The following is a 15,758-nucleotide window of genomic DNA, read 5'->3' as shown; positions in this document are numbered from 1 at the left end:
CTCCTCCTCCTCCTCCTCCTCCTCCTCCTCCTCCTCCTCCTCCTCCTCCTCCTCCTCCTCCTCCTCCTCCTCCTCCTCCTCCTCCTCCTCCTCTCTCTCTCCCTCCTCCTCCTCCTCCTCCTCCTCCTCCTCCTCCTCCTCCTCCTCCTCCTCCTCCCCTCACCGGCGGCTCCTGCATGTGCTGCTCCATTAGATCCGCGGACGACATTGGAGTGGTTGGCCCGCAATTAACCACCAGCACCCCCCGATCCCTCCTCTCACACCCACCCCTCTCCACAATACCCCCACCCTACCATTTGAACAAGTGGCCGTACTACCCCCATTTCCTCCCCTCTAACCACCCTCGTCAAGTTTGAAATTCCCGTCCTCATGTACCAACTGACTACCCCACCCTTTCCTACAAGACCACCCCACCAATTCAACCACCCATGGTCCCACTCTCCCTTGCAGTGACTGTAAAGTACCCCTCCTTTCTACGGATTACTACCCCACCCATCCTTATCTCGGCAAGACTAGAACCATTTCCCTACGATGGCCTCTGATACTACCCCACCCCCTGAGCCTCCCTCCGGATCAAAACCTACTCAACTACCCGTACCCCTAGAAATCTTGTTTTCTTAATTCCTTAATTGATCCATTCCTTAATTCCTTAATTCCTAGTCTTGTTTCTGTATATGTGCATTACACCCCCACATTCCCTATAAAGTACCCACCCTTTGGTACCGATCAGAATTTACAACCTCTTGTCAAATTATTACAGATGATCCTTACATACGTTATCATCCGTTACTTAGTCCCGAATCATGTAATACCTACCCCCTACCCCTACCCCCTATTACCCATCCCCTAGCCCCCATGGCCCTAGTGCATTTTTTTCAAACGAAAGAACCCCCTTGCCGCCTGAACACTGGACCACCCCTGCGAAGTATACCGATACCCCTTTTTAAGCACTATTTTGAAGGGGTACTGTACAGCCGACTTTTCTTTCAAAAGGTCATCGGCAGCCAACAAGATCAGACCCCGGGTACCACCCACCACCCAGCACTTTCATCTCACCACCCCACCCTTTCCCAAACACTTGAGTGGAATATCGAACACCGGTGGGGTGCTACACCCCATACAAACTACCCAACCTCATCAAATTAATTTACATGAGATACCACCCACCATCACTAGTATATTTCAGAAGAGAAAACGATATCCCAAAATGTACCCCCACCCCCATTTTAGTAACTCATTTTAGTACCCCACCACCTCTATCAGCTTCCCAACCGCTTCCTACCTCTACCCGCCGTCTCTCAATTTGAATAAGGTGCCAAACCACCCACCCCTAGATTTCAAATTTTCAGACCCTACCCATGAGAAGTTACAGTATCCCATCTACCCCCTTGAAAAATCTTACCACCGGTACACATGACTTGATGACCCCCTATTTGTTCTCCTTACTACCCCTGCCATGGCTATCTTCTAACATCCTCACCCCTACCTACTTGGACCCCTACCTGCTCAGTGTTCCCTAACTGCCTTGGGTGAATACCCACCTCTACGCTACTTTCCGGACCCCATACATCAATGACCCCACCTTACGTTTCACAACAATCAAAACATGGACCCCTCCTTTTACCATTGCATACCCACCTGACTCATATAACTATTGCGTGTTATATACTACCTCTACCCTATTGTGTTTTACCCCACCCCTCCAATTTCGAATACTACCGGGGGGTGGCTGCCTACCACCCTGTTAATTTTACCACCCCCACCCCACAATCTAGCTTGTGCGTGCGCCGCAATGGACTTCCCTACCCTCGGCACTGCTTCTCCTCCGCATGTACGCAAAGCTCGGCACCACCCGTCCTCTTCTGCTCCCTCCTCCTCCTCCTCCAAGTCGGGCGGTCAGATCTCCTCCAACTCGAGCAAGGGACTCAAGGGCTCCACGCGCCTTGAAACCTCGGGGAGGTCGCATGCCGTGTCACCTGCAGTGTCGGATGCCCTCTCATCCTCGGAGCACATCATCGCTCCGAGTCCAGTCGCTGCTCCAGACGAGGAAGAGTATCGATCCAAGGTGGAGGGTGTTGAGCGACGGATCAAGGAGAAGGAAGAGAAGATTGTGAGTTGTCTCTCCCGTGCATGCTGCGTAGTCTCTGCCTCGAAAATCTCTGAGCTGATCGGAGGGGTGCCAGCTCTGCCATTGAATTTCATCTGATGCATGAACGCATTCTTGTTGTCATCTCTCTTGCCCATCTCTTGTGCATACTCTCAACCCTCTGTTGTAGTCTTGCGCACTTTGTTGTTAGAATCCTTTCTCGTCCACGAGTTGATGAAACTGTGCTGAGCATTCCCGCAGGCTGCACTCACACAGGAAGTGGAGCGTCTGAAACAGATTCGATCTGAACGCGATGGGAGGAATAAGAATTTAAGATCACAACTGCAAGATGCTCGAGCTCAAATCCGCAGTTTGACCGCAGAGAAGGACTCGATGTTAGATGAAGCGAAGGAGGCGGCTGAAGCAGCCAAGGCGCAGGTAGATGATGAGGTGGAGATGTGTTTGAATCATGCTGATTCTCGGTTGCGTCAGGAGGCTGAAGCAGAGAGCATGATGCATGCACTTGCTAGAACAGATCTCTCAGTGATCGAGGAGGAGATGAATGAGATCACCACGAAGTTGGAAAAGGGGGAGGCTGATCTCAAGACTGAGAAAATGATGATCAAGAGCCTGAAGGATCTGGCAACAGAGAAGCATGCTGTGATGCAATGGATGGAGAGCAAGAACTCGGTGGGCCAACTCTCTCAGCGTCACGACGATCTGCTTGAAGGGAGGAAGCAGAAGCTGGAAGAGATCAATGAGCTCAAGGAGAAAGAGAGGGATCTCCAGAACCAGCTGGACAAGGCAGCTCCCTCCTCTGCTGGAGAATGCGGAAATGTTAACGGGAAGATCAACGATGTCCTCCAAGAGAAATCGTTCCTCGTCGAAGCGCTGAAGCTTGATCGACAAACGCTCAAGGATGCCACGATCCAGCACAAGGTGAAGTTAGCGGAATACAGGTGAGAATCTGCAGTGAGACGTCTGTCGTTGTGATCGTTTGCTGCTGCAGAGAGTATCAGAAGATCGCTTCTGCGTATGAGAAGAAGTTGGAGCGCCAAGTGGTGCAGAGGCGGAAGCAAGAACAAGCCGCGATTTCCCGGCAGTACAAGGAGGAGAAGAAGGAGAGGGAGAAAATAATGGAGAAGAGGCATCTAGCAGTGGCTTGTGGCTGTCAGCTTTTTGTTGGGGGGCTCTCTTTTCGATGCTCTGAGGAGATCCTTGCAGAGGAATTCTCTACTTACGGAAGAGTTACGGACGCTTTTGTTGTGCGAGACAACGAGACGAAGAGCTCCAGAGGCTTCGGCTTCGTTACGTTGGCAAACGCGGAGCAGGCGAATGCAGCAGTTGACAAGCTAAACGGAGCTGACGTGCCGTCGATCGGGGCCAAGCAGGGGTTGACAGTGAAGTTGGCAGAGAAGAGCAAGCAACAGCTGGACTGGGAGGAGAAGAACGGAGAGATGATTGACAAGTACAAGGAGGAGCACGAGGCTGCTGGTGCGGAGGACCATGTGCACCCAGTCGCTAATGGCATCAACGGTGGATCGCACAAGGCTCCGGTCAAGGAGGTCGAGGCGGAGCCAAACTTCGCGCTGGTTGTGGAGGGTGTGAACGGAGTTCCAACAAGCAACGAGTGGAAGAAGGCACTACTCTCCTCCTCCTCCTCCAAGGACAACAAGTGAGGAGTCAAGAGACTCTAGGGGTTAAATGGTGAGAATTCTCGTAGCTATCATGTGAATTGAAATAGGTTAAGTGAAGGTTGACTAGGAATTGACATGTCAGATTCCCATATTTATTTATTCGGGGCTCTTTAGTTTTTCTCTTATGGTTTTTCAACGAACTCGCAATATGAAAACATTACCTCGGCAGATATTTTTTTGCGAATTCCATGTGGGATCAAACTAGTAATGAATAGAAGACTGGACACAGCAGACTAGGGCTGAATCCTGCCTGCCGCGCATCGTTGCCCTTGCCAACGTCAGTGAGGCCGAGGATGGCAAAGGCTGGAGCTCGCACATCACACGCACCACAGAAACCGTCGGTGAGTTTCAACAAGCGTTGCTCCAGCTGACATAGCAAAGCCCCTGCACGTGTGCGCTGCTCCACTCGCCAACCACTCTCTCCGCCTCTTCGCGCGGAAACGCCACCAACTCAAACAATCTTTGCAGCACCAAATACGAAAGAACGTACATTACACCCAGGGCAACAACCATGTTGTCCCTCTCAGTTATCCCATGCGTCATCTGTCCACCTCGAGCCGCCTCCTCCACCACCACGATCTCCTCCTCCGCGGTCTCCTCCTCCACGATCTCCCCAACGGTCTCCCCAACCCCCGCCAGATCCATAGCGCCCTCCTCCTCCTCCTCCTCCCCACCTGACGGAAAAGCGTGAGGCCACAACCACGTGCAATGCAAAAAAACTCACCTTCCACCCCTCTGCCTCCGTATCCTCCCCCGCTGCCAAAACGAGCACTTCTTGCCATCTCGTCAAGGAATGGTGGAACTTCTTGTCGGGCGTCAACCAAGATTTTCTCAAGATCCTTGGCCAAGCGAGCATCCTTGGGAGTGATGAAGGACTGTGGCCAGACTCACTGGATCGCACACCATTTAGTGAACTTACAGTTGCTTGCCCATCGTTTCCAGCACGTCCCGTACGGCCAATACGGTGAACGTAATCTTCGATGCAGTTTGGCATGTCGTAGTTGACCACCTAACCACGCTCAACACTTGTCTCAACCATAAGAGGTTGTTGAATACCATAGCAACGTTGGGGATATCAATGCCACGGGCGCAAACGTCGGTCGCAACCAGAACTTTCTCCTTGCCTGCCCTGAAGGAGCGAAGAGCCTATTCCAATGTCGCATAAGCAAAGGTAACGAGTAAAAGCATGAGCAAACGCACCATTTCACGCTCGGGTTGGCTGCGATCTCCATGGATGGAAGTGGCAGGAAAGCCCTCACGGTACAAGAACTCCTCGAGCATGTCGGCTTCACGCTTCGTTGCGACGAAGACCAGAACACGCTCTCCTTCTACTCCTTGCGAAAGCAGAACATCTACCAACATCCCGCACTTCTCCTGATTGTCACGAGCAAACAGAATCTTCTGGACGATGGTGTCTGTTGCAGCACCAACCCTCCCAACGGTCAAAGTAGCAAAGTCACGGCGCAAGAAATCCTGAGACGAAAGCAAGTGAGACCATTCATCAGGAGAGACGCAGTCTGAACCTGTGCAAGGCGCTGGACCTCGCGCGGGAAGGTGGCCGAGAAGAGGAGAGTCTGACGCATGTCGTTTCCAGGCATATCAGAATCTTCCACGATGCGACGGATCTGAGGTTCAAAACCCATGTCCAGCATTCTATCAGTAAATATTAGAAGGTTTGAATGTTCCAAATGAAAGTGAATTATAAGTGAATCATACCGATCAGCTTCGTCAAGGCACAAGAACATGACGTCGCATAACTTGACTTTGCCTCTCTCCATGAAGTCTACAAGGCGTCCAGGAGCAGCAGCAATGATGTCAGCTCCACGCTCAACTTCCCTGTGCAAGGCAGAAGGTTATATCCGTCCTCAAACTGCAGGCTCAGAGGCTTCACCTCAGCTGGTCACGGATGTTCTCTCCGCCACCATACGCTACTGCGCATCTGAGGCCAGTCTTATAGCAGAACTTCCGGGCTTCATCGAAAATTTGCTGAACAAGCTCGCGGGTCGGTGCAAGAATGAGTCCGCGGGGGTACGACGACCTTCCATTGCCCGCTGGCGGCGCAGGTGGGGCTTTCAAGATCACCGAGATCATCGGAAAGAGGAAAGCTGCAGTCTTGCCCGAGCCCGTTTGGGCGCACGCCATGATATCGAAGTTGGCGACTAGAATAGGCAATGCAAACTTCTGAACAGGGGTCGGTTTCTTGTAACCAGCCCTGTTGATGTTGTCCATGATAGGTCCAGCCAAACCAAGGTCATCCTGGAAGGTTTCTATGCTCCTGACACCGATCTTCTCCATCGATGGCGCGACCTCTACTGGAATATCTTCATACTTGTCGAAGTTAATCCCCGTTGCATTCTTGGAAGACTCAAAAAGTTTGAGGATCTCTTCTTCCTCTCTCCTGCTCATACCGCGATTTCCTGATCGAGATGAGCCCCACCTGGACACAAAGTCAGTATGAAAATTTTCTGCACCAACAGTAAGTCACCTGTCTCCTCCAAAGTCTCGTCCTCCTCCCCCTCCTCCTCGATCTCCTCCTCCCCACCTGTCTCCACCGAAATCTCTTCCTCCTCCCCCTCCTCCCCCTCCCCATCGATCGCCAGATCGCCCTCCACCAACACCACCTCCTCCTCCTCCCCAGCGATCTCCTCCGCGATCTCCGCCGCGATCTCCGACGCCGCCGCCGCCGCCGCCGCCGCCGCCGCCGCCACCACCACCACGTTCACCCCAGCGATCTCCGCCGCCCCTGTCTCCCCAGCGATCCCCTCCTCTCCCCCCACCACGATCCCCCACCTCTCGCCACCGCGCGTCCCCACCTGTCTCCACCCCTGTCTCCTCCTCCTCCACCACCACCACCACCACCTCCTCCTCCTCCTCCCTCTCCATTCTCTTCTGCAAGTTTCTTGCGCAAATTTGGTGGGATGTACTTTCCCGCCGGCTGCGAAACACAAAAAGCAAAGTCAAAATCGCGCAATGGGACCGTCTCAAGGAGCTCAACCAAACATAGTTTTACACACGTGCTGAATGGTCAAGCGCAAGTTCCAAGGACAATCGCATGCAAACATTAACACATATTATTCCAAGGCAGGATCACATAATATCCTCGCCATCGTGAAATCGAAACAAGTAGGTTTCCATGTTCAAACAAGAAGGGGCTCAAAGCAACACTTCAGGTGGCATCAAATAGAGCACAAGGCGAAGCGAGGCATGGAGCTCATCACAAGTACGAGACAGAGAACTCCATGACAAGATGCAGGCGATTGTGATGCTGAGACAGACGTTTGCACTCGAGAAGTGCAAAGACAATATGAACGAAGGGAAATGTAGGGCAGCCAGAAATGGTGAGCTGAGTCAAAAAGAAGGAGAGGAGAGGAGAGGAGAGGAGGAGGAAACTAGGAAGTGAAAGAGGAGGAGGGTTAGGAGAGGAAGGGTTCAGAGGGAGTCGACATGGAGGAGCGAACGACCTTTGGGACTGCGCCCTCCTCTCTCGCGCCATCCGCCATGGCTCCGAAAACCTTTTTTTCGCACTCAGGGGTCCATTCTTCCCAGTAGGAGTCTCCCCTCTCCACTTTTGATCAGTCATGAAGGTTTACTTTGTATATAAAACCATATTGACTAATAATTCATCCATCATGTAAGTGAATATATGTGGATTAATTGGAGCTTACACAGAGAACGAGCACCGAAAAAGGACCCCCTGCGATAGAAAAAGAACTCAGGCTGGCGCACGAGGCGAGGCCGGTACCGGTGAATTATAAGTGGTTGTACAAGTTTTAGAAAAGATACTATGAGAGTAAAAATATAATATATGTTTTATTTTTTCTGGAGTATGGTATTTGTTTGTATAAAAGAAAAATATTTTTTGTATAATCTAAAATTGAAATAGTTCTGTGCAGGCTATTGGCAATGCAGTGGTAGAAAAAATGATAAACTTATATGTATATAAATAAATACATATTCATGTCAAAACACTTTTCAAATAGCATAAAATGGATAAAACTATTATTGATATTGTAAAACGCACATGGTACAAATATCGCAGGGATTTCTCGAGCTTTAAAAATATGTTAAAGGATAACCCCACCCTGCAATTGCATCCCAGCCGCTTCAGCCCACCCCACCTCAAACTTGACCACCCCCCTCATCATCACACACGGGTGATTTTCAGGCCACACATATTGGGGGCACATGAACCCATGAAGCCGCCCCCACGGTCTATCGGAGGGTCGTGGGCAGGTGCTGCAGGTGTTGTCAAAAGGGGGTGGGGTGGTCGCTAAAAGGGGGTGAACTGTGAGCGCACGTGCCGCCCGGCGGCGTAGGGGGCGACCAGCTTTAAATGACTAAAACGTTAGAAGTTTATAGTTTTATAGTATGAGCTTTATAGTATAGAACTACAGATAGAAGTTTTATAGTATAGAACTACATAGAAGTTTATAGTATAGAACTACATAGAAGTTTTATGGTATAGAACTACTAGCTGTTTGACTCGGTGATGCCCTGGAAGCCGTGGAATTTCACCACTGCCACTGAGGCTAGGCCGCCCCGCGCCCTCGGGCCGACGCCGCTGAGGCTCCGAGGCTCGGAGGCCGGGCCCGCCGGTTTCACTTCAGTGTTCCGAGCGGTGCCTCACTAGCCTATCGCGGCTGCCAGCCTGACTCCGGCGCATGAGATGGCGATCGTGACTGCTCAGTTTATCCGTGACTCGCCGTCCGATTAGCGGCTCACTGAGTCAGCCGGCTTGCGCCGCCGCCGCCGGGCGGCCCCGGGGGCCCCCGGCGACTCGCCGGATCCGATGACCGACTCGGGCCGGCCGCTACGGCGGCGTTGTCGGCCGCAGACGCCGGTCCCATGCGGAATGATGCCGCGCGGCCCGGCGGCGGTCATTCAACCCGGAAACTTGCCCTGTTCAACGGTGATCCAGGCCTGGAACAGTGGCACGGTCAGGACCGTGCTGCCGCTGAGCGGGGCGCGGCACGGGCCCGGTCCGAGGTCCGATCCGGCGACGGTCCCGGAGTACCCGGTAGTGACGCCGGTCACCTGGCAGTGGAATGATGATCATCAGCGGCATCTCGGACTGACCGGCGCCCGGGCGCCGAGGTACGGTGATCCGGGTACGGTGACCGGGCCGGGCCTCAGTACCGTGACGGTAGTAAAAACGGTTGAGACTGCTGAGTCACCTTCGCCGCCGTGTGACTGACGCCGCGAACAGCGGCAAACTTGAGACCGTCGTTCCGAGTCCCTACATCCCCGTGAAAAACACTGACAGTCGGAGTTTCATGATTCTCAGGCTGCCCTAGCTTCTGAAGCCTGTCTCATTGATGCCCTTCCATTAACCATGATTCATCTTACTACACTGCCCCTCATTGAGTCAGTCCTCAGGCTCCTCCTCCTGCTGCTGCTTCCCCCGCATCCCGCCGACAACGGGAGGTTAAATCATCGTGCTGCTCTCACAAATCGATCCTGCCACGAGTTCAGCGGGGCATCCGCAGTACGGCGACACAACTTAGTACCTCCAGCTGCTCCCCAGCCACACCGGACTCCCAGTAGCTGCGGATCGGACCTGCTCTGGATCGCGGACTGCTGTTGTCGGTGTCGACGCTCAAGGGGGAGCTAATTATGACGCTTCCTGCCTCCTGGGCCTCCTTGAGCAGGATGGCAAGCTGAGACAACGAGTCAGTCAGCTCACTGGAGCAGGGAGAGCACTGAAGTAGCAAGCACCGAGCACGAGCGCCGTGTGCGAGAGGTGGAAGGGGGGAGAGAGGAGGAGAGGCAGGACGGTTACCTGCACTTCTAGGTTGGAATGAGCTCGATTGAGGCCCGGCAGGCGTGGCTCATCCCCGTCGACCTGCAAGGAACAATGTGAGCAAGGGGAGGAGCAACGAGAGAAGAGGAGGAAGTGGTGGAGGAGCAAGGTGATCGAGGAGGGTGGAGGACGAGGAGGAAGGGTAGAGGAATGACGTGGAGGATCACCAGCGAGAGCGGGGATTCAATCATTGAGCTGTCGGCTGAGAGGATGGGGGTGAGACTGCAAAACCGAATGCAGACAAGGCAGACCTGTGCTCTTCTCAAGATCCGGGAGCTCCGCGATGACCGGCTGCATCGAAAACGTTTTGCTGACGTCATCGCCCCAGCCCTCGTCACTATTCGATCGCATTCTCTCTTCTACCATCGCCCTCGCTCGCTCCTCCTCGAACGCTCGGTGCCAGTCTGATGCTGTCCTCTCCCCATCCGACCTCCCCGTGCTCTGATTCGCCGACCCAGTCGATCGCATCCTATCTTCTGCCATCGCCCTCGCTCGCTCCTCCTCGAACGCTCGGTGCCAGTCTGATGCTGTCCTCTCCCCATCCGACCTCCCCGTGCTCTGATTCGTCGACCCAGTCGATCGAATCCTCTCTTCTACCATCGCCCTCGCTCGCTCCTCCTCGAACGCTCGGTGCCAGTCTGATGCTGTCCTCTCCCCATCCGACCTCCCCGTGCTCTGATTCGTCGACCCAGTCGATCGCATCCTATCTTCTGCCATCGCCCTCGCTCGCTCCTCCTCGAACGCTCGGTGCCAGTCCGAGGGTGTCTTCATGATGCTTGTCTCGTCCGTACTTCGACGTGTAGCAGAGCTGAGTTCTGAAGTCTCTTCTGACGATCTGAAATCTTGGTCGCCATCTGGATAGAGGGCACAAGAATCAAGGGTTGGCAATTAAACATGGCAATGTCTCAACATAGGGCGACAGATCAAGGGACGAGGAAGGGATTATCGAGCTAGAAGAACGACATTCTAACACTCGAGTCAAATGAAACATCTGCAGAAGTCACATGACGAGACGGGGACATATCATACATGCATCAGGCACATAGAGCTGCGTTTGAGGTACCGGGATGAGAATCATAGCTTGACTTGTCCCTCACACTCAAAGCATCCATGATCGTTCCTTCCACGCTCAGCGTGTTGTTCGCCAAGGATGGGTCGTCATGTCTATCAGCATTCGGTCCAAAACATTCTAGATAGATCAGAGTAAGTTCGCGATACAAGTTATAATCAAAATCAACGCCCTGTACCTTGATCACCATCCAACCGATGCCCGTGCGTTATTCTCTCATTCTTGTCGACATCGTCAAGAAAGGGTATGATAGGGCAGGAAACTTGACTTGCATCTTGCACCATCTTAGTTTGATTATCACAAACTTTGATGAATTCCTCCTCACTCCCTCGCTCAATCTTTACCGACCCTCCGTAGATCAAGCACTGTTCGCTGACGACTATCTTGCTTTGGATCTTGAGGTCTTCTCCGCTGTAACAAGTGCTGTCCCCTCCTATGTAGTTCTGGCTAGTGTCTCTCGTCTTCTCCCTACTCTCTTTGATCCCTGCTCTCTTCTCTATCCCCTGCGCCACGTCGACCTTGCCGCATAGCGCCCCCATGTCGAAACCATCCAGCGATATTGCCAGACCACCCACGTACCTTTTAAAAACAGTTTTTGGTACCCCTACCCCCTCATAATTACCTTGCCTCTTGATCACCCACCCCAGCACCAAATTATGAAGCTGCTGGAATTTACTACCCCTGCTCTTCACATTCTGTACCCCACATCTGCAGAGAAGAAGTCCCCACCCCATCCCACCCATGAAGTAAACACACAGGAATACCACCCCCCTTGTCGTATCAACTACCCCTCCCCACTACGACTCATTAGCACCCCCACCCCCTGGGGGTGCTAGGGAGGGAGGGAGGGAGGCAGGCAGGCAGGGAGGGAGGGAGGCAGGCAGGCAGGCAGGCAGGCAGGCAGGCAGGCAGGCAGGCAGGCAGGCAGGCAGGCAGGCAGGCAGGCAGGCAGGCAGGCAGGCAGGCAGGCAGGCAGGCAGGCAGGCAGGCAGGCAGGCAGGCAGGCAGGCAGGCAGGCAGGCAGGCAGGCAGGCAGGCAGGCAGGCAGGCAGGCAGGCAGGCAGGCAGGCAGGCAGGCAGGGAGGGAGGGAGGGAGGGAGGCCGCCGTGTGAGAGGGTTGAAGAGGAGGAGAATGTACATAGTGCACACAATACATAGATGGGAATCTTACATGCAGACACAGATGGGAATGTTACATGCAGCTGGGAATACCCAGAAGATAGAGAACCGTCCGTGATCCTCAAATACGGGTTAATACGACATCGTTCCCGATCAGTGACTTGGCAGCCACCGTAGAAGATTATCAGAGCTCTGCTGTAAAGGTGAGCTCGAAGGCTGCAGGAAGGAATCTCATTGAGCAGGAGTGGGCAGAAAGAGAAGCTATGGTCTTCTCTTACAGCCACGAGGGGTCTGTTCTTCCCCTTGCTGTGTGTGCCACGAATCGATAGTGTGTTCGTGTTATCAAATAAACTTCATATCTCTACTCCTCACCCTGGTTTGTGTGTGATCCAGCGCAGGTACCTTGAGCATCAAGAAGTTCGCTGTAGACGTCTGCAACCCGTGAAGAGGCTTCGGGGTGTGACAAGAATGAACTCGGAATGCACGAGCAGATATCATCTGGCTATCCTGTTGCCACTGGCAGTTCACCACACGGCTCTCAGGACGACTCGTCCGAATCACGTTTACACTCAGCGCAAGACTCAGATCTGGCACTCAATTATGGACTGCAGCAGCCCATCAGCTTGGTGGCTGCCACTGTGACAAGTTTCTTCATGGACTTCCGTTTGACCTCCGGCGCCGCATTGCGGCCCCACCGGATAAATGCCACCATCTTCAGCCTTCTCCATCATCCTGGGGGGACCGTCCTACCGCACAATGGCAACTTGCCAACCTGCCGCGTTCAACGGTTGCAGGCACCGCGTTCACGAGTCGGAAGTTCAACGCCGGTTCTCAGTACCCTCACTGATCCGAAAGATTCAGGCGTGACAACTGAAGGTAGTAGCTCAGGCTAAAGTTAAGCCTGACTTACAGTTATCATGATGAGCACCAGCAGTGCCGGGCGGCACCGTGCCAGTCACGCCGTGGTCCGATCGGTGGCGACGGGCCCGGTCCGGGCCCGGCAGTGTTCGGCGACCGGACTCTCAGTGTTGGCTGTGAATCGATCCTGCATTTTTAGTTAACTTTGCTGCGAAGGGCACGAGGAAGATGCAGGGAGAGGGAGAGGGGAAGGAGGAGGAGAGGAGGGCAGGAGGAGGAGAGGAGGAGAGAGGTAGAGGAAAGAGGTAGAGGATGAGATGAGAATTGATATTCAGGGGAGAACAGGAGGAGTAGAAGAAAAGTGAAGGGAGAGAGGAGGGAGGCATGAGTCCATGAAGCAGAAAGCAGCAGGGACTAGCGGGTAGAAGGGAGAGGGAGGGGAGAGAGGAGAGGGCTTGAGATGTTGAAGAAGGGTAATGAGTAGATCAAACATCCAGGGGGATTAGTGAAGTTTGTTGAGGCAGCGAGCAAGGGAGAAAATGGAAGCAGCTACAGACGGGATAGAGCGATCGGAAGGGAAAGCAGGGGAGGAAAGAAAATGCATCGGCAGTAAGAAGGAGACTGTGATTGATGGAATCAAGATGGCTCATTGGGAAATTGACGTGTAGATAGATACAATGATATAGGTGTCTGAGGACCCTGGATGAGCGACACGTTTTCTTTTTTTGAGCATATTTGAGATGGTGACCATGACCACTCCGAGAGCTACTCGGATGAGGGAACTATCTGCTTGAGAAAAACTAGGAGAAGGTGTTGTAGTTGCTGTAGGAGTACGAGTACGAGTACGAGTACGAGTACGAGTACGAGTACGAGTAGAAGTTGTGTAGGAGGATGGTTGTAATGGTTGTTGTGGTAGTAGTCGTGGTAGTCGTGGACGCCGGGTAGTATGAGGAGAGTTAGTGTGACAATGTGATAGAGGGGTGTTGTTTTTCCCCAAATTGGCACGTTGAGGGGATTCATGCGAAAGCATGGCTATTGGGATGGTTGAAATGCCGAGTGAATCATCGTTGAGGCACAAACTAGCAGTAGCATAAGATCGAGAGAGAGTAGTACAATGCTATGACCTTCTTTCTCTATCCAAACACTGAGATCATCATACATGTGACTGACCTGATTCTCTTACTCAGGTATTGCAAGGAAGAATTCTATCGCTGGCAGATGTCTTCTCCACACTAGAGAGGCTCGGAGCATCAGTGAATTTAAAGCATTATGGACGCAGTGTTCGGATACGGATCGGATGAGGACAACAAGTCCAAGTCTCAGGGCTCACTTGCCATCACAGTGCAAGCGGCTCCCGATGTGGGCAAGGCAGATCTCACGAGCGAGACTCAAAAGATGGTGGCGAACAACTCCAAGATGGTCACCTACAACCCCTCCTACGAGGCTCTGTGGACCCCCGAGGCCGGGCCGTCCAACCCCTACTACCAGAACGGCATCACTCCAGGCATGCGGAACACGCTGGGGGGCTTCATCGAGCGAACCAACGTGGCAGATTTTCACTTCGAAGAGCAGCACCAAACCTTCAACACCTTCGGGTTCGCGATGGACCCTTCGGCCGCTAACGACAGCATGTTCGGCTCCAACATAGTCGGCGACCGTTCGGCATGGAACCTGATGCAGGGGAGGACTGTCCATCAGGCCACCAAGCGTGATGCGAAGAAGAGGAAGCTTGACGACTCGGCAGCTGAACAGGTGCTCGCTGGTCTGGGCACTGCGATGACGTCAGAGGAAGCTGCGGAGATGGCTCAGGACGTGAAGGCCATCGAAGAGGCGGAGAAGGCGGCCAAGGAAGCAGCCGAGACGGTGAAGGAGAAGGCAGAGGTCTCCATCTTTGAGGCCTCGAGCATCTTTCATGGAAAGGAGACAAAGGATTACCAGGGTCGAACTTGGATCGATGCGCCGACCGACATCAAGGCGGTTGAGCCTCAATCCTACATTCCCAAAGTCTCCGTTCACACCTGGTCTGGTCATACCAAGGGAGTTCAGGCGATCCGCTGGTTCCCCAAGACAGGCCATCTGCTGCTCTCTGCTTCCATGGACTGCAAGATCAAGATCTGGGATGTTTACAACAATCGCAAGACTCTCCGCACTTACATGGGTCATCAGAAGGCCGTGAGAGACATTTGCTTCTCTACCGATGGCAGGCAGTTCGCGTCCGTCGGCTACGACAAGGTCGTGCGGTACTGGGACACAGAGACTGGGACTTGCCTGAAGAGCTGGAGGTCAAAGGGTATCCCATACTCGGTGAAGATCCATCCAGGCGACGACAACATCCTCGCAGGCTCTTCCTGCAAGAACATCCTGCAGTGGGACCCAAGGCACCCCAACAGGAGCTCGCTGGTGCAAGAGTACATCCAGCACCTCGGCGCCGTCAATACCGTTACCTTCATCGACGGGAACAGGAGGGTCGTGTCGACGGCCGACGACAAGAAGCTCTTCCTCTGGGAGTACGGCATCGGTACCGCTCCCATGAAGCACATCAGCGAACCCTGGATGCATGCCATGCCCGCAGTCACCGCCGCCCCCTTCGACAACGGCAACCCCAAGTACCTGCTGTGTCAGTCGCTGGACAACCAGATCCTGTGCTACATGAGTGGAGACAGGTAAGGCCGGCCAGCGCTGCCTCCCGTGCTTGACGGTCGCGCAGGTTCAAGTTGAACAAGAAGAAGCTCTTCGTGGGGCACACGATCGCTGGATACGCATGCCAGGTGGAGTCACGTTGCGATGAGATGGTTTGCAGGTTTGCTGAGTGTTCTGTCAGGTTGGAGTTTCGCCCGATCTCAAGTACGTCCTCAGTGGCGATGGAGATGGTGCGTTTCCTGCACTCTCCTCCTCCTCCTCCTCTTCCTCATCCTTATCCTCCTCCTCCTCTCTTCCTCCTCCTCCTCCTCCTCCTCCTCCTCCTCCTCCTCCTCCTCCTCCTCCTCCTCCTCCTCCTCCTCCTCCATTCTTTCGCTCGTTTCCCTTCTCACTGGTTTGCTAGGTCGACTTTGGCTGTGGGACTGGAAGTCTGCCAAGGTTTACCGCAAGTTCAAGGTGATATCAGCTAGGAGTCGACGCGTCTGACGC

The 15,758-nt window shown here is 53.5% G+C and overlaps 3 protein-coding genes across 3 annotated transcripts; 1 reads left to right on the top strand and 2 right to left on the bottom strand.

Annotated features, from left to right (window-relative positions):
* Positions 1-3,207: 3,207 nt before the first annotated feature.
* GUITHDRAFT_90320 (hypothetical protein) lies at positions 3,208-6,288 on the bottom strand. The gene is made up of 9 exons (XM_005822176.1): positions 6,269-6,288; positions 5,675-6,220; positions 5,500-5,619; positions 5,307-5,436; positions 4,984-5,256; positions 4,840-4,929; positions 4,703-4,792; positions 4,508-4,658; positions 3,208-4,457 (listed from the first exon to the last, which is right to left on the bottom strand). The coding sequence occupies exons 2-9, from the start codon at positions 6,187-6,189 to the stop codon at positions 4,132-4,134; spliced, it is 1,695 nt and encodes a 564-aa protein (XP_005822233.1). The 5' UTR covers positions 6,190-6,220; positions 6,269-6,288; the 3' UTR covers positions 3,208-4,131.
* A 2,376-nt stretch (positions 6,289-8,664) lies between these two features.
* GUITHDRAFT_146658 (hypothetical protein) lies at positions 8,665-11,191 on the bottom strand (the record flags this gene model as incomplete). The annotated part of the gene is made up of 8 exons (XM_005822175.1): positions 8,665-8,817; positions 8,958-9,080; positions 9,291-9,440; positions 9,563-9,625; positions 9,751-9,785; positions 9,835-10,437; positions 10,647-10,772; positions 10,831-11,191. The coding sequence occupies 8 exons, from the start codon at positions 11,189-11,191 to the stop codon at positions 8,665-8,667; spliced, it is 1,614 nt and encodes a 537-aa protein (XP_005822232.1).
* Positions 11,192-13,898: 2,707 nt separating this feature from the next.
* On the top strand, positions 13,899-15,755 carry GUITHDRAFT_118596 (hypothetical protein; the record flags this gene model as incomplete). The annotated part of the gene is made up of 4 exons (XM_005822174.1): positions 13,899-15,292; positions 15,337-15,397; positions 15,451-15,499; positions 15,673-15,755. The coding sequence occupies 4 exons, from the start codon at positions 13,899-13,901 to the stop codon at positions 15,753-15,755; spliced, it is 1,587 nt and encodes a 528-aa protein (XP_005822231.1).
* Positions 15,756-15,758: the final 3 nt, after the last annotated feature.

This window comes from Guillardia theta, assembly GCF_000315625.1.
Source record: "Guillardia theta CCMP2712 unplaced genomic scaffold GUITHscaffold_130, whole genome shotgun sequence".
Lineage (NCBI taxonomy): Eukaryota > Cryptophyceae > Pyrenomonadales > Geminigeraceae > Guillardia > Guillardia theta.
The sequence above is the reverse complement of the archived record's forward strand: the minus strand, read 5'-3'. Positions and strand labels throughout refer to the sequence as shown.

Excerpts from the sequence above, each read along its gene's own strand:
- GUITHDRAFT_90320 (XM_005822176.1), bottom strand. The coding sequence starts at position 6,189 with ATGAGCAGGAGAGAGGAAGAAGAGATCCTCAAACTTTTTGAGTCTTCC. Across the intron at positions 5,257-5,306 it reads AGGTCCAGCGCCTTGCACAG|GATTTCTTGCGCCGTGACTT; the intron begins GTTCAGACTGCG and ends CTTTCGTCTCAG. Across the intron at positions 4,458-4,507 it reads CGGAGGCAGAGGGGTGGAAG|GTGGGGAGGAGGAGGAGGAG; the intron begins GTGAGTTTTTTT and ends CTTTTCCGTCAG.